Raw genomic sequence first — 21,827 nt, forward strand, 5'->3', positions numbered from 1 at the left:
CAGCCCCGGAGTCGTCCAGGGGCTGGGGTCGGTGCCGGGTGAGGCGTGCAGGGAGCCGCTCCGCCGGGAGGGAGCACACGGGTCGGAGACGTCCCTGCCGGCGCTGAAGAGCAGAGAGAGTTTGGAGGGAGCGCTGGCAGCAGCTGTAACTCTTTCTGTTGTAGGCAATGGGTACATGGATGGGAAGGAGCTACAAAACTTCATCCAGGAGCTGCAGCAGGCGCGGAAGAAGGCAGGCTTGGTAGGTTAACGTTTCACCCCACTTTTCCGCCTTCTCCGGGAAAGAAGAGTTTTCTTGAGCAAACTCCAGGGCCCTGATCCCTTCTCTTCTCTGTTGCCATCACATGGTTCGTGCACAAGTCTCACCAGGTAAAGGGAAGTAGCTCGGTTAGAAATCAGCAGGTTGCAAATTAAATAAATCTTCTGCTTTGGAAAGTGAGGCCAGGGTCCACCTCCCTGGTGAGCAGGTCCCACTCACAACTTGCCAGGCTACGAGCTGATGCTTCTCCAAGTGCTTAAAAAGAAAAGTCAAGAAATGCATGGATGTTACCTTTTCATCTTGGATGGGACCTTATCCCATTGCAATTAATCTTACCTGATCCAGATATGTACTGATACTAAAAAGAAAAAAAAAAAAAACAGCACTTCAAGTCAGTTTGAGACTGTTAATTTCATACATAATGGGCAGTATGGGCTGAAATGCATTTCTGCCCCTTGCTGGTCAGTAAATAGATCTGCAGATGACTGCTAACCACTTTTTGCTTTTCACCAGTTTTAGACACCAGGAGTATGAGTACCAAATCCGGGTAGTTTAAATTGTTCAGAGGGACAGAAAAGTGTTTTACAATGCTGTCAAAACAATGCTGTGCATTAGTTATTGATGCACTAATTATAATTTTCCTCCAAACTAAACCCACATGGAAAAAAAACAGAGAGAAGGAAAGGAAAAAAAGAAAGAAAGAAAGAAAGTAAAGATTCCATGTAAAGATTTGAATTAAAATAGAAGTGAACATTTATAAAAAATAAATTGCCTTTAAAATAATTGGTTTCTAAAACAGGTCACTTAGCATCAACCTCAAATATATAACCTAATGAAATCAATTTAAATCAACCTATGCTAAAAGACTTCTGAAGTAACAGAAAATAAAATTATAATTTAACTGGATGGCATTGTGTGCATGGGGAAATAAATTGCTACTTCGTATGAGAATACCTCGAAATTGAGCAATAGCTTTTCAACAATAACTTTTCAATAATTAACTTTGCTTTAAAAATTGCTGTATACTTTAGAAGTAAATGCACAAAAATTTAATATCTTAATTTATTCTGTGGAAAAAAGTATCTTTTTATTAATTTTCATCCATCTGAAAATCTGTCTGCCAGCAATGGCTCTAATGTTACTGCAGTCCTGGTACCGGTTAATTCTTCTTGCAGTCATTGGTGTAGGCACTCATTTTCATGAGTGTAAGTATATTTAAACTAAAATTAAAAACAAACAAACAAACAAAAAACCACAGAAAATTGGGAAAGGAATGTGTTTTTTAGAGGGAAAAAGTCTAAATTTTTTTTCACAGAGAAGATTAAACATAATAGCTTTCAAGTCTTGCAACAGAACAAACCTCTCTTCTATATTGAAATACAGGAAACTTAAGTATGCTCATTAGAAAGAAGATATTAAAGCCTGTGTGTATTTAGTATGAATGGCATTCTTAGTAGAAATGCTGATATATTATTCAGTAGTTAAAAAATTAGTTAGAAGCTCAAGGAAAAAACACGTTTCTTATTTTAAGATCAGATTCTTTTCTCTCTCGAAGCAAGGGTGCATCTCTTCTTGAAAACAGAGCCTGCTCTAAGTAACACATAAAAGCCTTGCAAGATTATTCTTATCTGTTACAAATTTAATAATTTATGCTTTTTAAATAAAATAACCTCTGCCTGTATCTCATACTGTATTTTTTAAATGCTCAGGTGTTTAATTAAATTTTCCTTTCCCATTTCTCTGATTCAAACCTATTTTTTGAGTGTTCTGCTGAAAAGAGCAACCTACAGTAGCAACATCAAATTCAGCACTTGATCCATTGGCTCTGCCTTTGGTAGATGTTACCTTCATCCCCAAAGTCTTTTTCTGGAGTATGGATATTTGTCATCTTAGGTTTCAAATCTAAGCTGATTCTTGGATTTGAAGGCTCATTTGCCAAACAAGCATCTCATTAGTTCATGTCTTGTCTCACGGGATACTAATTCGGTAGCTTTGAATTTCTATTCTTCTGCCAGAAGGGACACATTGAGAAACTAGTGTAGGTTATATGTCATTTCCGCAGCTGTCCTTCTTTTAACACCCCAAAGCTTCTTTGTCATCATTAACTTCTGCATTTCAGGTCACTCTCCTGCTCACTATTTTTGAAATATTCAATTATGCATTCTTCATAGCGGGATTTATATCAGTCATGCCATATGCATTAAAGAATCACATTGATTCTGTCATCGAATAGGGTGGTTTAACATTTCCCAATATTCTTCCCAACTACAGAATTGTTCTAATTATGTTCTAATTCTAATCTTTTTATTAATCCGCTCAGTAAGCCCGTACTTTCACAGCTGCCTTTTCTCAGACAGTGCAGTAGCATGCAGCCTGATTGATGCTAGCCCCAAAGGGTGCATGTGTACTTGGAAGTTTTAGGGCTCGGGCTTTTCTTTGGTAACCCTATGTCTTTTTGCTTCATGCGTTATGGTAGATAGTGATATCTATCATATCTAGATGTGATATACTTTCAGGCACGTTGAAAGAATTGCCTCTTTTTTAAAGATAAAAGCTGTATAAATATATAAGCATAGCTTCCATTTATTGTGCCCCACATTTATGCAATACGTTCTCTATTTAGGTATGCCAATTGCCAAAATAAATTGTGGGGTATAAGTGACTAACAGAGGTTGATAAAGGGTTAATTGGCGGATCTTGGCCAAGCTATTCCACATTCTCACTTTCTCTGCATATATAGACAATGACAATATTTCTTCACAGAAATATGTGATTTAATAGATGTTTACGAATACAGTCACATAAGTGTTTCTGTAGTGCCATCTATCCTTACATTTTCAAATCATATCAAAAAAAGCTATGTTTTTTCTACAGCTCCACTTGGTTGGATAAGTGTCTCAAGTTTTAAAAGCCCTTTTAAAAGGGCTAGTTTCTTAATTTCAAACATTGAACACTGCATCTCAGTCATCGTCAATGGCTGGACACTGTCTGGCACTGCGGAGCTGCTATTAGAAAGATTAGTAAAATATTTAACCAGGACTAATTAAAATCCAAGTGTCTAAATTCTCCATGCTATCTGCTAAGCAAACTTGTCCCCACTTTGGGATCATTAGATGAAAGGTGACATTGAAGTGCATTGTATTAATAACCACATCTCTAATTAAAGCCATGGCAAATTACTAACTTGCCATGGATGACTTTGACAGAAGTAGGATACTAGGCCATGATTGTATCAGCTACAAGGAACTGACATTTTAGTTAGCTTTGGTAGTTGAAATTTGGGACAAACTACAACAGATTTTGTACAGCTGAGATTCCCTGTGTCTCTAGTGAGAGAATCACTTAGGTCCTATATAATCAGATCTGTTACAGCAACTAAACCTTTAATTTCCAAAGACTGCTGCATCTTCATCTATAACCATAGAATTGTCCACTGTTTTAACGTAACTGTAGTCCAGATTCTTTCTACATGGTTTTACTAGCTCACACCCATAAGAAATACAAAGAAAGTTAAAAGTTTAATCAGTCTTGAAGGTTGATGGCAGCTCCTATCAAAGCAAGGCAAGTCCAACTGAAGTGTGAAATCAAATATTTAGATATTCACCGCAAGACTGGCACTTTTGCCAGAGCCTCCAGAGTGAGGAGAGTCTTTATAGAACAGATGTATAGCAGGGACAGTAATTTATATGAAGAACAATGATGCTGGCTTTACTCTGTTGAGTTAAGGTACTGCTCAAAGTTTTCTCCCTCATAAATCTGCCTCTCTACATTTCAGCAGTGACATTTTGACTCTGTTTCTATGATAACCAAATACTAAACAGTGAAAAATCTGATATCATCATGAGTTCTTTTAGGGCTAAAATAGCATCCATTGTTCAGGCAAAATCCACTCAAAGATGTGGAAAGGCTATTTTGGTGTTCAGATGTATTATAATGAAATGTTCCTTATTTTGAAAGAATCTGCACTGCCTTCAAGTTGCTAATTTGAAAATGAAAACTGAGAAAATTGGCTAATAATTGCCTATGAACTTCACTGTCATCCTCTTAAACAAAAGAGCCGTTATACACCTCTTCCAACACATCTGCCTTTATAGTTTTGTCATTCTGTAAACTAAAATAGGAGTTCTAGGTATTTAGATGCCAATCATTCACACTGACTGTAATATATTTCCTTAGGAAGTAAAATTTATCACAATGACATTATTCATGATTAAAAAATACTCCATTTCATTTAAACTTGAGGAATCTAGCTGCAGTAAGTGTGAGTGCTTCATTACATGTAGTATATTATTTGGAAACTAATAGAATATTCAAGTAAGTTTAGGTATGCTTCTCTGTATCTTTAAGTAATGATTCTCGCATTGTAACTTTGTAGGATTTAACACCCGAAATGAAAGCTTTTGTGGACCAATACGGGAAGACTACTGACGGAAAAATAGGAATAGTTGAGGTAAGACAGTTACTTTACAACAGAAGACTGACATGTTTACTTGTAGTAAATACATTTAGCACAGAACAATGTGAGCATAATATGTACATATTTTTGATTTTTAGTTACACAGAAAATGTCTTCTTCTGTCTTAAGATCTTTAGTATTTTTTTCACTAAGGAAATTTTTTCATTAACAAAGCGTGAGGTAGTCCTTACCCTCTCCAGACATTTCACTACACCTCATTTAAGTTTGTACGCTTTATTCAGTACAAATAAGCATCAACAGCAATTTAACTTTCCTGCAAAGCAGATAAGAACTCTATTTTAGAAAATTAAATTGTGGAAGGTAAATGTGATTTGTTTCTACCTATGATTTTGAGCTAATGATCTGTCACCACTCCTATAGTGAGGATAACACACAAGTGAATGCAACTGGGCAATCACTGTATGTAGTCTATTCTAAAAAAATGCACATATGGTAAAAGAATAGGTTACTCGTTAAATTTAAACAAAATTTTCATAGTAGTTGTGATCCAGCTTGTGAAAGATCATGATTTCTTATGAAATCCTTTCTTGAGCTTTAACAGAACTTCAGGCAGAAAATTCCCCTATTCCTTACTCCCACTTTCTAGAGAGGGCAAAGACAACCAACCCCTTCTACACATACAGCCACTCAACAGTTGCATAATTTAGACAATTTGCTAGGAAGGGGGAACCATTGCATTTTCTCTCACTTTCACTGTTCAGTGCTGCAAGTCAAAAAGGAGAGTTCGCTGGGTTACAGCTTGAGAAGCCACTTTTTCAAGCCTAAATCTACAACTCGTTTACCTCAGTCTGAGTGCAGTGAGACTGTGATTTTATTACTAAATGCTACTATATATTTTTTTCTGATAATAAGAAATCTGACCTAGAGAGCTAATTAAGAAACAGCTGGAAACAAGCCAGGTCTGCAAAATTTCTACAGTGACAAACTTTGGGTCAGTAGCTAATTTTAAAATAGAGGACTGAATAGAATCTGTAAAAGTCAATAGGAAGTATCGCTGCTGATATAATAGATCATTTCAGGGCATCTTTTCTCCTCTGTCATGTCTCTGAATTGCATATACTTGTTTAACTGCACATGTATTTATGACTAAACTACCATGGAAATACGAACAGTTTGTTTTACTTGCAGCTACAATTGATTTTAAAAAAATGCATCTTTTGACAATACTTACCATTGATCAAATAGTTCTGCATCTAAAAAGCACTAGTGTTTATGTGGACTAACAAATTGTTTGGTTTTGGACTAACAAATGTTTATTCATTTGGTATTGAAGAATCCTACTTAATTTAGTATTTTTTGAATATTTGTAATAGCAAGCATTGGATGCAAGAATTCTGCTATTGACTTTATGGGTAAAGGTGAGCAAATCCAATAGGGCCTGTTATGGTACAGTGCTCACCACCCCCAGTGAAGTGCCAACCCTGCTCAGCATCCACAAAAGCCATTGAAAAGTGACAGTACTCAGTTCAGTGACTGAAGGGACTTTCTCCCTTAATATAGAAGTTCCCTAACCCAATAGCTATATTTTATTTCACTTACATCAGCATGAAGCCTGATTTGGAAAGTGCTGATGGGACTCAGATTAAATGTGTTGCATGTGCAGAGCAGTATAATCTTAAAGTTGGTATTTGGACTTGATTCTCCAGTAATTCCAGATTGCATTTACACAGTACATCAAATAGTTTTTCTGAAAAAGTGTAGGAATGATGTTTGGAAAAAAAGAAAAAAAAAAGTAAAGCCATTCAGACTCCCAGACATCATAATGAATACCCCAGCATCTGATGGAAAATGTCCTAGCGAATAATGAGTTTTCAGGAAATGTCTGTTGACTGAGATAAAGTGGAGGCTTGGGTGGCTTCACAGAGGAAGGAGTGGACTTTCAGTTCAGATTAAATGTTGATTCTGTCTTTGCAAGCACACTGCATTTAGTTCACTAGCTTTTATCCTGTGTCCTCCAGCTAAGTAACCTGTCCACTTGCTTGTCATTGTGTGAGGGACCTTTCTTTCACTTTTTGTACTCATTCAGACCAACGCTTTCACTAAAACGTGGATGTGAAACCCCAGGTTTCAAAACTCAGGACTGCAGAAATTCCACATTCAAATTCTTTGAAGCTTACTGCTGCCATAAAATAACTAATTAGCCTAAAATATTCTTTTTACTCCCATTCTCTATTATGGGATTTTTAAAAGCAAATTCACTGTATTGGGTGAAATGATTTTTAAATAGCATTAAATACTGACAGAATTTACTTAGAGAATGATTTCTAGAAAATACTTCTGATATTGTTTTAAGTACTGAGAGTATTTTTTTCTGCTAGTTAACCTCTAAAGATGTACCTTAGCTTGCAGCTGAGCAGAGAGGAGCTAAGCCAGTCTCAGGCATTGTGGTTGTCTTCTATTACTCACAACGCAGAAATGTTTCCAGGGATGGGGCATCCACCACCTTTCTGGGCAACGTGTGCCAGTGTTTCATCACCTTCACTCTTAAAAATTTCTTCCTTGTATCTAGTCTAAATCTACCCTCTTTTAGTTTAAAACCATTACCCCTTGTCCTGTCGTATAGGACATTCTCCACAAAAGCAGCAGAGCTGACAGAAACACTCACTAAACTGCTATTGCTGCCATACACAACTCGTAGCAGTCTGCACTCTTACTCAGACATGGTCACGGAGTCCCCCTACACTTACCCTCACAAAGAAGTCTTCATTAGAAATAGCACCATGTTTCCAACTTTCCTTTCTGTAGTGGTATAACTGGGACTGGAAAGTTGAGCCAGTATCCACACGATCTCAACCCTTAGTAATGCAGAGTTTTCCACAAAAAGCAATTTAATGTTGTTTGATGCATGAGCTTGGAGAACTGGACTTCCCGTTAGCTATATTGCTTCTATTATGAAAACACAAAAGACTTCTTTTTTTGGCAGAAGCCTGAGCTAATATTGGATATTGAGCTACTACATCTTTGTAACATAAAAGCCTGTGCTTTCCCCTGAGATTTACAAAGGTGAGAGGTGGAGCTTAAAATAGGGTAATTTTCCTGCAGAGGTAATATATTCTGTACCTCAGAGTTTGGTACTGCTAGTAAGCTGCTAATGATTCTTTGGAAAGTTACTATTTTACATTTACCCTTGCACCTTGTACTATTTTACAGTACCCTTGCAAAATTCACCATAGTTAGCTATAGAGGTCCTATGAATGATGTCTTATAATTTCCACACATATAAACCATTTCCTACCATCATAATCAGTCCCTTCCCCCAAACTCTGCTTATTGTTATCATCAGTTCTTCCATTCAACATTTGTTGTTGAGTAGGAATGTTGTTTAACTCTAAAAAGCAGAGCTCCCCTGTCATGGGAGAAATAAAGAAATTTTTCCATAAATCAGTACTAAGTTACACACATTTAGCTGTTACATACATAGGAACATGTACTTACGTGTATATGCTATTTATAATGGAGTAGGTTTCAAAAGCTGCTGACAAAAACATTAAGTTGATTAAGTTTGGTGTTCAGTGGTTTAGCAAAAGCACTCAGAACACTCTGATGGGCCGGACAGCCTGTCATCAGCTGCGCCGTTTCTGTAAGGAGAGTGCTCTGATGTGTCTTTTCAGTTGTACCAACACTTAAAGAATACAACCGATACCACGCACTGATAATTTTAGAGAAACAAGAGATCGGTCTCCATCCCCTAGTCGTGCCTGTAGAGTGAGAAGGAGAGCTGAACTCACCTACGTCACCGCTGGAATCCAATATAAAAGCCTGAGCAATTAGGCAATAGCACTGAAATAGAACAAGCTATTTGAGGGTGTGAGATGAATGCAGAAAAACAAAAATTTGAATCAAAATTTTAAGATGGGGCTCCAGGAAGTCTGCAGATGTCATTTTTCATAAAAGAATGCAGCTAAGAAATCTGTCTCTCACCATTTTCTCTTCCTAGTAAGCACAGCTGTTCTATTCTTCAAGTAAAAAGTTTTCTTTAATCAAAACACATTTCATACATTTTGAGGACAGAAAAAAATATTGGGCTTTTGTTAAAAACAAATCATGATTCTACATTAAATTATACAGCATACTCTCCATCTTCTACATTTGTCACTTGCCAAAATTGAGTTACAGTAAACGAACATTTTCAATAATCAGTACAATAATGTCTGATTTTAAAAAGCCTTTTGTAGAGCATTGGAAGGCATTGGAAGCACCACCCCCGATTTTGCAGGGCTAAAAGCCTTTTTGACTTCTTTCTGGTATATATAGCTCTTCCCGAACACATCGTTGTGCCTGACAAGTGATCACTGGTTGCCATCCCCTTACCCTCCTCACTTTCTTTTCTCTCCTGGCTTTTCCATATATTTTTCTGTTTACCTTACATGTGTTCTTCATGTCAGTGTTCCTCTCTCCTCTTCCTCGGTATCTGTGAGTGTACTATTGTCCTCACTTTCTTAATTCACAGTCCTTCACACTTACTCTCTAAACATCCTTGTGTTATGCTTTCCTCTTCGTGCCCATTCCAAGGTTTTCATCACAGATCCTAACTCTGCATGGGTGAATTTTTTCCCCTCTTTCCCCAGCTACCCCTTCAGCAGAGTGCTGTCTCACTCCCATCTCTCAGACCTCAGTTCTGTTCAACCTGGATGAATATGGCAAAGCTGCAACCCAGAAGCCTTTCAGACATTTTGGCTAACAGGATGAAGCTTTCTACAGGGCCACAATACAGCAGTATAAACACAAAGAATTTAATACTCTTCTAAAAAAGTTTCATACTATTTTACAGGTTCAGCTGGCCTAATGAAGAATCAAAATTTAATCTTTGTTAAAATCTGTTACAGCTTGCTCAGATATTGCCGACGGAAGAGAATTTCCTGTTGTTCTTCAGGTGCCAGCAGCTAAAGTCAAGTGAAGACTTCATGCAGGTACAGTATGAAAAGTTGCCTGTTGTAAAAACATCCAAGACCTGCTTACCATAAATAGATCATTACAGCATTCATGTTCTGTTTGCAGACATGGAGAAAATATGACAGTGACCACAGTGGCTTCATCGATTCTGAGGAACTTAAGGTAAACTAATACCTATGAGTACGCACGACATGAGAACAGGCGTTGGATTACAGCCTGTGCTGCTCTGATTCTTCAGACACCCACCCATGCATGTTTCGGCATTTCAAACGTGACTGAAAAGCAATATGATTAGCTGATGTTTTATCACCAGTAAATTATTTAAAGTGAAACTAATCTGATCAAAATTTTTTAAAATGTGTTTTAATTCACATCAATGTTTGTCTCAAGTGACTCAAGATAGTGGGTACTCTAGCTTAGAAGTAAGAAGGATTAAGAAAGCGAGATAGGCCTCTGAAAGCTACGTTTTTCTTTTTTTTGGTACATTAGGGAGAAGAGCTGTTTTGTTGGGTTTTTTCCCAAGGTCATCACTACCATTAATCACTATGCTGCTGGACAGATCATGCTCTCTCAAGTTATCATGTAACCCTACAGTTTCCACTGTAATAGTTAGGCTAACAGAACCGCAGTTGTGTGGCCCCTGCTTGGTTAACTTGGTGGGATTTTGGTACCAGCTTTAATATGCACAAATAAGAGCAGAATTGAGATCGTTCCATTAGCCACCTCAGCCTTGCAGAATTAACAAACCTTAAAACTAGAGTGATTTACCTCCCTAGCCATAAAACTTAGAGCAGATTGTAGATGCTGAATCACAGAGTCATGGAATCATGGAGTGTTTGGAAGGGACCTCTGGCAGTCATCTGGTCCCACTTCCATGCTCAAGCAGGGCCACCTAGAGCCAGTTGCCCAGGATCATGTCCAGATGGCTTCTGTAATCTTGAAGGATGAAGACTCCACAACCTCACTGGGCAACCTGTGCTGGTGCTTGGTTACTCTCACAGTGAAAATGTGTTTCCTGATGTTCAGAGGGAACCATCTGTGTTTGGGTTTGTGCCCATTGCCTCTGGTCCTGTGACTAGCCACCAGCCTGGCTCCATCTTCTTTGTGCCCTCCCTTGAAGTATTTATATACGTTGATAAGGTACCCCTAAGCCTTCTCTTCTCCAGGCTGAACAGTCCCAGCCCTCTCAGCTTACATACAACAGCCTCTGAGTAGGAAGGTGCCATTTTCCACAGTTCAACTGCATTTGATATATTACTGTAGCTTTAAACTCAGAGGATTCAAAACAATTCATAGCAAGAGAAAGACCTAGCAGTGTTTATCCATCTAATTTGGACTATTTTGCCCATATGTGGTATTCTAAAGAAGAACTATATAAGCTTTATTAACTAAAGCACTGGGAGATCAACCTGTCTGAAATCCTTACAGCTCTTCTGTTCAGAAGACAAATACACATCAGACAATTCACATCTTTTCTCCTTTTCCCTTCCTCCTTGAGTTTGGTATCTATGTGACATTTGCCAAGGGTCCTACCTCGAGGTAACCCTCAGGCAGGTAAGCCCATTCTTCTACTGCCTGGTCAGTATATCTAAAGTTGGTAGGATCAGGAGGAGGCCATGCACATAGCACTTTACAACTCCCCAGCTGTTAGACAATGCCTTAAGGACTGTTGCTGGCTGCTATAATTTAAAATATGCTTAAAAAGGCAGGGTTGACTGAGGACCAGCTGAAGAATGAAAACATTTTACCTGTATCCCTAATGTCCTATCTCTCTTGTGCTGCAAGATTTTGTCCACCTCAGAGAAACAGGTCATTTTAACATGTTGAAAATAATAGAATCATAGAACAGTTTGAATTTGAAGGGACCTTTAAAGCTCATCTAGTCCAACCTCCCTGCAACTCAATCAGGTTGCTCAGAGCCCCGTCCAACCTGACCTTGAATGTTTCCAGGGATGGGGCATCTACCACCTCTCTGGGCAACCTGTGACTGCGTGAAAAACTTCTTCCTTATATCTAGTCTAAATCTACCTGCATTTACTTTAAAACCATTACCCCTTGTCCTTTTGCAACAGGCCCTGCTAAAAAGTCTGTCCCCATCTTTCCTATAGGCCCTCTTTAAGTACTGGAAGACTGCAATAAGGTCTCCCCAGAGCCTTCTCTTCAGGCTGAACAACCCCAACTCTCTAAGACATAATTGTCCAGTTTTATTTTTAGATCAGTATTTCTTGACAAGCCCAAGCATTTTAAGTATTTGCTATGGGAGGAGTATATCCACTTACAACTTTGTAGGAGAAATTTAAGCTGGAAATCAGGAAAACTTTCTGACAGTAGTAATGGCAGTGGAATATGTTGCCTAAGGGGGAGGCAGACTCTCCACCTCTGCCTGTATTTAGGAAAGGTTTGGCAATAGCTCAGATCAGACAGTAACTCAGGAAGTTTAGATATAAATGATCCTTTCTTGAGACATGGACATGGACTGGACACCCTTTCAATGTCCTTTCCAGCTCTATTTTTCATCAAAGCACACCACATTAAACATGTCTCTGTAACGTCCATTTACAACATTCCAGTCATGTTTTTTGTATACAAACTACCAGGAAGGCCTTCCAGCACAGAGAATGATGTTTCGGAAGAACTATAGAGGGTATTAGTTGAATGACTACTGACATGATTGCATTCAAGTTCAAGAATGTCATCTATGTACAGATAGATTTTCTTCTGAGCTACCCTATTTCCTATCTTGAAATGTGGCCCAAAATTCCACAAAGATAATGACACTCCAACTGATGACAGTAATTAGGTACTTCATTAGGAATCGACAGGCATAGACATCTCGGGTCTTGAAATGCCCTTGTTACATAAATTGATACCCTTCTTTTTTAATGTCACAGATCTAGTACAGAAATTTAAACCACTGAATGCATGGAAACAATCTTATTTTTTCAAGTAAAAATGGCTGGTGTTTCAAGTCATGTGATACTCTATTAAAGTCTCATTCAAAAAAAGGCAATGAAACTGGATGCACACATTTGAAATACAAGGTAGGAAGGAGCAACGTAGGCTAACATTCACTTCTACTATCGGGTACTGCCATAGGCAAGGAGAAAACTTGATTAATCATTATCTTTTCTGTAAAATTGTTCCTATGTTGCAAGAAGTGATTAGGCATCCGAGTTTTCAAGGAGACTCGAGGTTAATTAGTTTAGTTTGCTGATAGAACTGATTAGGAAGCAGTATACTTTAAAGCCAAACTATTTTTTCCAAATTCACAATACAACAAATGGCATACAATACAGAAAGTTTTATGAGTCACTTTTTCCAAATAAAACTGCAGTATACTTGAATTGATCAAAAGAAACTGTTGTATTCGTAGCAGTTAATTACTACTTCTCTTCATACTTATTTGAAACATCATCAGTAAATAACTAAAGTGGGAGTAAAATAGTATTTACCATTACTTTAATCTGAAGTTAGCAAGTCAAGCTTTTCATACTGTAGATAAAAATTCACCTATTACTCTTCTATTTATTTAACAGAGCTTCTTGAAAGATTTATTACAGAAAGCAAATAAGCAGATTGAAGACTCAAAGCTAACAGAATACACAGAAATAATGGTAAGATTATTTACAAGCATATTTCATCAAGACTGGATTAATCCAAATTCTATTTATCTTTAGCCACTGGAAGGCTCCAAATGACTTGGAGCCCCATCAGATCCTAATCAGGCTTACTGTCGTTGCAGCAGAGATGACTGTGGCATCTAGCACTGCAAGGACTTCTGCAGCTACAGAGCTTCGATGGGCAGTTTTCAGTGCTGCTGAAAAAAAAAGCTCAGGAATTTTGAACCTTCTTGATGCTTATATAATATTAGACCATACCATAGTATTTTCCCTTGTTCTGCTTCCCTGTGCCATTGGTTGTAGAACTGAAATCTTCACAGTTCATAGGAGAAAAATTGTACCTGTCATAATTACATTATGTTTAGATCAAATTAATTTGGGGTTACTTTCTATGTTTTGCCTTTTTACCATGCTGTAATGTCTTAAAAGCCATCACTGCATGGTGGCTTCTTACCAGATTTATAAACATCTCACTCTTCCCTTCTCTCCCTGCTTCAAGAAGGAGAAACTGATGTTTTAGATAAACATTAGAAGAAAACTGCCACTTCCCTGGCCTTAAATCAGCCCGTCCTTGGGGCACTCCGTCCATCCCACCACTATGGTGCTCCATGGTGAGGACCAGCATTGGCTTCTGAGTGGACATTTCAAGAAAAAACAAAACTCAGAATTCTTGTGTTCAGGAAATGCATAACACTAATTTTTTTTGTTTTACCAGCTTGGTGTCACCCTAAAGTATTTTTAGCAATCAGAAATGTGCTAGGTCAACAGCCTGAGAATGGCTAATCTGGCTAAATGGCTAAACTGTCCTGAGAATGGCTAATCAAAACTTGTGTTTTTCCTAGCAAAAGTCTGCTGGTCTGTTGTACCAGTATAAACCATTTACCTAGAATTGTCACTGTTTATTCACTGGTGAAGATAACATGTATCCTTTTAATTCAGGGAGCTTTTAGACCTTCATGTTAAAGTGTACGCCAAGTTCTGGCCTCTGCAGAGAGACACAATGACAGAGAATTAACAGCAGTAAGAAAGAAATTGTAAGGCCAGCTTTCTCATAATCTCAGAAACTAGAAAAGACGACTAATAGAAAACATACGGTCCTGAGCAGCTGCAGGCAGGCACAGCCAGCCACTAACAACCCATCAAAATACAGAATATGTTGACTTCACAGCTGCCACTGCTCACCTCCCCAAACGCAGATCTCCTTTCATGGGAAACGCATGCAAGGCAGATGCTTCTCTACAAGGAAAGGAAGGGGTAAAAGGAACCAGAGTGTTATGTAGAAATGAATGTTTATAGGATTGGTCTCTTTTCTGGTCTCCTTTGACATTTATTGGGTATTAACCAAGTGAAATGGGGTCATTTTTCATGGCATTAATTCTATCTCTAAAAGGATATACACTCATCTCAGTACAGGATACTGCTTTGCCTCATCTAAAAATTACTTCTAAAATTACTGTGATTGAAAGTGATGGGATGGAGTGTGGGTGGTGGTGTTTTCAGTACAATGTCTAACAATTTTTTGTACAGTTTGCTGCTTTTGTGACTCTTTTATACAGCAAAGGCAAAATAATACTTGAAAGTAGGAAAATGGAACTATACAGGCATAAAACCTGGGAGAGGAAGTCCCACGCAGGTGTAATACCTCCATCTACTTCTAATAATGAATATAAGCTGTTGGTGCCACTCACACAGCAGGAGCTCAGGCTTTCAAGGGCTCAAAGGAAAACACTGTAATACAATAGGATGATTAGAAATCGTATTCATATATTTTATCAAATTACATTAATGTATTTATTTATATAAGTTAATTATAATTATTTTGAGACATTTAATTTCCCATTTTCATACCATCAACAAAATGGGATCATCTACAGCATCTGTTCATTCTTTTCTTGAAATACATCACAGAAACAGAACATGATCTTTACTTAAATATTAGACCCAGCAGCCAATTGAATGAAATGTCTATTATTTTCTGTCTAAGGAATTGAATGCCTTGGATTCTGTTAACTTCATCCAACTGTTGTTTCACCTTTATGAATAGTGATGCTATTATCAGATCATGACATGAAATCAAAAGTAAAATGTTACTGTGTCAACACTCCTCTATAAATAATTACATGCACGTTTCTCATATGGGACATTCATCACTGTATGCAAGTTAAGACCTGCTTTACAGTAGGTTAATCAGAATTGTTCATTTGGTTTCTTTTCAGGCTTTTGTGGTAGAATTAATTACTATAAATTACTTCTTCGATATTCTAAATAAATGTATGACACAGGAAATGTGACAGATTAAAACCTGGGGCCATCATTTCAGCATGAAATAAAGGCTAAATTTCATTGAATTTAAGTTTTCCAAAGAAGTGTTTTCTTCATGATGTTGATTGATTGATTGGTTTTGATTAGTAATGTAAAATTATATATTCTTTCAGCTCAGGATGTTTGATGCCAACAATGATGGAAAGTTGGAGCTTACTGAACTGGCCAGGTATGGCTTCTGTCTCTTTTCACAACAAGTATTTTATAAAAACCACTGTTATGGAAACAGTTAAATATTTTGACCTTTGTTTTTTCTCTCCAAAGACTACTCCCTGTACAGGAAAATTTTCTTATTAAATTTCAGGTATGAATATTCACATTCTTAAGGTAACCTGTTACCATTACACATAACTGGTGTCATTAATGGATGATTTTCCTTTTGGCATTTAGGGTGTCAAAATGTCTGCAAAAGAATTCAATAAAGCCTTTGAGATGTATGATCAAGTAAGTCTTCAAAAAAACCTGATTAATTGTGTAGTTTGATGGCACTTCTTTTCAGAATTTGTGGAAAACTAGCCATAACCTCTGAAATTAAAAATAAATGTTTAAAGTTATCATCTTTAACATTATTTTTCAGGATGGCAATGGCTATATAGATGAAAATGAACTTGATGCACTACTGAAGGATCTCTGTGAAAAGAATAAAAAGGTAATCCTAGCGGGCTTTTTTCCCCTTAGAGATTAGATTTAATTTGGATTTTAAGGACACTTTAATCCACCCAATTAAGATAAATATAGAGCTTCTAAGTCGTAATTCCTGAAGCTATCAGCAATCTAACATATGGCTATAATATGGATAATGTACAAATACATAGACAACATTTGCAGTATGTTACTGGGGTTTTTTTTCCTTTATTTTCTGCCATTGGAAGCAAACTTGTTCATGCTGGTAACTAAACAGGATTATGAAGCATTATCTGTTTTTTAAATAGGAATTAGACATTAACAACCTTGCGACATACAAGAAAAGCATCATGGCCTTGTCTGATGGAGGAAAGCTTTACAGAGCAGAACTGGCTCTTATCCTCTGTGCTGAAGAAAACTAGAACTCTTCTATCATGTCCACTTAACTAGTGATGTACTCTATCTACACAATAACTGTGCACTATAAGGGAGTAGGCTGTATTTTTAAACTGCATATAGAAAATTAGCCAGGATGTGTGGCACATTCCTTTCAGTTTGTTTCTATACTGTTTGTAATGTACAGTTTTTGTAACAATAAGATTGATAAAGAGAATGTCTATGTTTGGGCCAGTCTGTATATTCAAAAAGAAACTAAAATATGTTGGGGTTGGTTTTGGTTTTGGTTTTTTGCTTTCATAAACACGGCTGGAAAAAAATGAAACCTGCTGACATTGCTGTGGTCATCATATCCTTTGACACTTGCAACATTTCTTGTTGAACTACGTAACAAAAAGGTCTACCGATAATACCTTTCCCCATTACAACTAAATGGGTTTTTTAAAATGCAAAACATGAATTCAGATTAAATATGACCTAGGTCTGAAATAGGAAAGAGACGGTGGCATGTCTGATTTCCAAAATTTAACAAGGCACTAAGAAATATTTTCAGTTGTCAAACCACCCACTTAAAGGTCTGTGCTCTCTGCAGTTTTTCAATTACTCTTCTCATTACGAACTCATAGCATATAGACAAAGCACTTATCTGGGATAGATGTCCATGCAGTAGCTGACAAAAATATAGTGTTTTCAATCTAGCTGTTTAACTTTACTGAATTTAAACATAAGCACTTCAGAAATAAATGCCTTTAATCTGTCTTGGAATCCTGGCTAAATGACAGGTAGTATAGTTAATACACACATTAACATATGATATTGTAAGTGTACCTTTCATGACTATTGCTGTGTCAGAGAATATGACAATCCATTTTCTAAACTATTTTCACATTTTGCAGGTTATAATTATTCTAGTAAATTGCTGTTTTTACATCATATTCTGTGTAATCTATAATTAAATTTAATATCCTAAGATTGTTGGTGTCTAGTTTGTCTGTCTCCTGGATTCTTTTTTCTGTACAACATATACAACAAAACAACTATTTAAAAAAAATGTGCCTCCTTGGATCTTACTGAATTACTAATCCATAGTAACAGTATTAAAATTTAACACTGAATGAAGCAAAAGATCTAGTACAGATTTTATCCCAATTTAGTAATTTAGTTTACATGGTGAGCTCTGCTTTTTATTATGGTAGAAAGGTATTTTTTTAATGGGAACTATAACATGGGAACAGCCCTGTCTTCTTGCATCTTTTTTTTTATTTTTGGCCTGGCTCCTTTTTTACTTTAAACCGGTTTTATGCCAGGCAACACCATGAACATCCAGGCCAGTATGTACTGGTGTGGGAAGGAAATTGGGCTGTTGTCTTAAAGCAAATAAACCCACGTTGCCTCCATGTACAACTGTTTCAGATGCAATTCCAAGTCAGCAGAGCAGCTACATCCAACTTCTCAAATGCATGTCTGTGTCTTATTTAACAAGCAGAGGCAAATGCATTCTATCTGAAATGCGTCACAAACAGCGAGGCTCAGATCCTTAAAGATTACCGTCACTGAACTCCCACTGAAATGAAACCTTGAATCCCTCAGGTGAACTCGGGCAATTAAATACCATTCCAAGAACAATCTAATGGCCTTGGGCTCTCTCCAGTCTGAGCCTTGGAACGTTAAGGAGTAGGTGGTGCAGGATGAAGGGGCCTTGCTGAAAAAAGCTACAAAAAATTAAAGTAAGATTAAGCTAGTCCATTCTCACTGCTTTACTCCCACTCCATGCACAGTGATTTAACTTCTCACCGGCTTGTTCTGCTCGTTTCTCTATGCAATGTGAAATACCATTGTGTATGTTAAGTGAATCTGCCTATCAGTACAATAAATGATTGATATTGTTCATACTGTGCACTTGAAACCCTGGATTTTGCCTTATTTTAATAGTTGAGAAAGGTAAAGAAAAAAACCCCAAAACTCCGATGTAAAAATATGATGTGACTGTTTGCCAAAATCATTACGGGGAAGATGAGGTGTTTAAAGTGTTTAGACAAAGAGTCATCACAGAAATTGGAATTTGTGTTCCTGAAAATTAGTAAAGTTACTCATAGGAACTTTTGAGATAGAATTCTCTAGAGTGTGCCATTAGGAGAGTATCATGTTAACGTTCACTGATGATGTAATCAGGATTGAACACGGGCCATGAAGCAAGCCATTTGGCTTTCGTTCACTGCTGCACTGTTCTATCCCGAACATTTCACGCATGTTATAGCACCAGTCTAATTCCCCCTGTTTACAACTTAATTATGAATCTTTGAAAGAGATTACCCACACAAGCTTACAAAATTTCTAGACAGCATATTCCACGTGCAAATGTCAAGTACAGACCAAGATGCTGAGACCCGGCAGCGCTTTTACATAAAATTTGCCTCACAAAATACTAACTAACAGCAATCGTTGCTGCTAAACTCCACTTAAACTAGGATTAACTCTTTGTTTCATTAGACAATGTTAACTTTTTTATTAATTTCCATTTGGCATCTTGTGCATTTATACTAAGCCCTCAACACAATCATGGTTACAATCGCCAACTGTGGAAGCATACCGAAATCCACACCTACTTGCTGTTTCCATGAGGAGGCTCAGAATCCATATTTAGGCACCCAAATATATGTGGCCTGATTTTCTGAAGTGCTGAGCAACTCCAAATCCCCCTATAAAAACTCAAGTTGTTCTGCACCAATTAAAAGCAGGTCAGTACACCAATATCCCAAAGATCATTTTATTTTACTGCATATTATATTATCACATAAAAGACCAGGGGTTTTACCTCGGTTAAAGTGGGGTTACATGTTCAGCAGCTACAATACAAGATGCTCCATAGAGTTAGACAAAGATACAAATTTCTTTGCAATTCAGTGTCTTTACTTACATGTTATCAGCAAGTGAAAAAAAGTAAAGATAAATGAGCCGTTCATGTGCTAATGAACTTGGAAGCCCGTATGGACAGGTAGGAACACATAGTTCCCTCAAATAATGTCATCTTCTGCTTGTAAAGCAGATTCTTGAATTGGTAAATAACAGCCATATTCTCAACAGTAACTGAAATATTCAAGAGGAGGGAATTCCCAGAAATAGGAGAACCAAAAATTGACAGCAGTTCTGGTATCATAGCAAAGAAGCAATACAACTAATCTCTTTCATTTGCAACCTCAAATGATTTTCATAACTTCTTTATAAGTCTCTACTATAATACAATACCAATTTTACAGCACAGAATTAATCTCAGAAATTGTAACACACAGGTTCAAAGACATTAAATCATCAGCTGAAATAAAAAGTACAATTTCAAGATTTAATCAAGCAGACAAGATGAATTTTACAGTTGAAAACAGACAATGAGTGCTCCTTTGTGAGTGTCTCCAAGTTGAGTTCATGGAAGTGATAACACCTTTGACTGATAGGTCATGCAAATACCATTTTAAAAAAAGGTATTTGGATTCCAGGAAAGTTTTCCTTGTGATCCATGAAAATTTAAAACTGCCTCTGCAACCCTGCTGACACCTTTCGCTTTCTCCAATGTATACCATCACCTTTTCTGACTCCATTTCCTTGTCCCTCCAACTTCATCTCCATAAAATTATTATGCTGCAAAGCAGTAATTTTTTCATACTCCCCTTTACATTGTGGCTCAGTGGCAGGGTGAGGTAGGATCAGGAACGTAACAATCTCAGGGCAAACATGTCAGCGTAAGACAGCATGCTCAACGTGGATACAATCTCCTACCATTTTTGCTATGTTTGGAATCAAGTAGCTGTGATAATTATGTCAGTCTGTGATAAGTATGCGCAATTCACAGCTGCAGAGCATGCTTATGGACCGGGCACCTCTTGGAATTGAGTGATGTTTTATGCCTCTTTCAGGACAGTCTCATCCTCACGGGCATGTAGAAACAGGTTCTTCTGGAATTTCCAAGCCAAGCCAGACACTTGGGTTAGGTAGTCACTATAAAACTACTTTCTACTGTCCTATTCCTGAGTTCAGATGTCATGTGTTGCTACTTCAGTAACAAACAAACTGTATTTAGGTAAAACATAAACTTGAGATGTTCAAGATTTATCTCTTTATAGTAAAGTTCATCTCCTGTCCCTAACAAGTCTAACAACTCCTTCAGTGAAGGAAATTAATCCAAGCCAGACTATTCCATTCTCCTACAGAAGTGGATAGCTAGATCAGAGTTAAGTTTTTTCACTTAACAAAGTTTATATATTAGGAAATATTTTATAAGCTATCCAATAACATATAACTGTTTAAAATACTGTATGCCATTTCTAAAACCTGCATAAACACATTGTATACATCTTGTCAAGACAGAATGTTCAGAATCTAAACGCCACTAACTTGCACAGTTTGAAATGGATGTCATTGGTATAGGTAAGACAAAATACTCTGTTCATATTATAGATGCTCATTAAAATGTAAAATGTGCTTTCTGATTCTATCACTGAATAACATATGCCTTAAAAATGTTTTGTTGTCACTTTACAGTTAATAATTCATTTAGCTATGGACAGTAAACAGGTAGAAGATACTTTGGAAGCAATACCTGTTTCTGCAAGTGATAAATGTTCTGTTATTGAATAAATACCCAGTATCTATTTACAAGACAGGCTTTAAGATGTCTCCCTTCAATATTCTGACCTTATAAAAAAAAGCAAAAAATCCTACCCTTATAGGATGTGTTCCAATAACTCTGATGGTTCAGGAAAGAGCTTCAGTCCCTGAAAGGTTCACTATGAATTAAAATTAATTTCTCCTGGATGCAGAGTTGGCCTAATTCTCTCTGATGAGTAAAGCAATGAAGGAAAGACAAAGATCTTTTAATTTTTTCATTTTCTTCACGAAGAAGTATTCATTTTAAACTGCAAAAACACTTGAAACTCTTTAAGGACTATTCCTTTAAAAAAGTAAGGAAGAAAGGAACTCACTGCCTTTTGCTGGGGAAAAGAAACATTTCTGAACCGAGCTCTGAAAAGTTTACTCTCTAAACAAAGAACATAACACAGGTAAAGCAGTATTATAGCAGTAGTTGAGCCAAAGAATAGTGGGTCTATGTGTTTAAAGCCACATAATGGATTTCTGGCATTTACTAGGTCAGTAGGTATTACATCTAAACATCATGGTACCTATTGCTGAAATATCTGGAAAAAAATAATTGTAGCTGGGTGTCCTGGTTTCAGCCAGGATAGAG

The 21,827-nt window shown here is 37.1% G+C and overlaps 1 protein-coding gene across 1 annotated transcript; it reads left to right on the plus strand.

The window, feature by feature from the left end:
- Nucleotides 1-134: 134 nt before the first annotated feature.
- On the plus strand, nt 135-17,565 carry CALB1 (calbindin 1, 28kDa). Its single transcript, XM_010287738.1, has 10 exons — nt 135-241; nt 4,635-4,709; nt 9,563-9,646; nt 9,735-9,791; nt 13,166-13,243; nt 15,685-15,740; nt 15,836-15,875; nt 15,962-16,015; nt 16,149-16,220; nt 16,504-17,565. Exons 1-10 carry the CDS (start codon nt 176-178, stop codon nt 16,615-16,617), a joined length of 696 nt encoding a protein of 231 aa, XP_010286040.1. The 5' UTR covers nt 135-175; the 3' UTR covers nt 16,618-17,565.
- Nucleotides 17,566-21,827: the final 4,262 nt, after the last annotated feature.

Source organism: Phaethon lepturus, unplaced genomic scaffold (assembly GCF_000687285.1).
Source record: "Phaethon lepturus isolate BGI_N335 unplaced genomic scaffold, ASM68728v1 scaffold19885, whole genome shotgun sequence".
Taxonomy (NCBI): domain Eukaryota; kingdom Metazoa; phylum Chordata; class Aves; order Phaethontiformes; family Phaethontidae; genus Phaethon; species Phaethon lepturus.

What these genes read in the sequence shown, in the direction of transcription:
- CALB1 (XM_010287738.1), top strand. Translation starts at nt 176, where the DNA reads ATGGATGGGAAGGAGCTACAAAACTTCATCCAGGAGCTGCAGCAGGCG. An exon ending in CAAGTGAAGACTTCATGCAG is followed by an intron (nt 9,647 to 9,734) that starts GTACAGTATGAA and finishes TTCTGTTTGCAG; the next exon opens with ACATGGAGAAAATATGACAG. An exon ending in CCTTTGAGATGTATGATCAA is followed by an intron (nt 16,016 to 16,148) that starts GTAAGTCTTCAA and finishes ATTATTTTTCAG; the next exon opens with GATGGCAATGGCTATATAGA.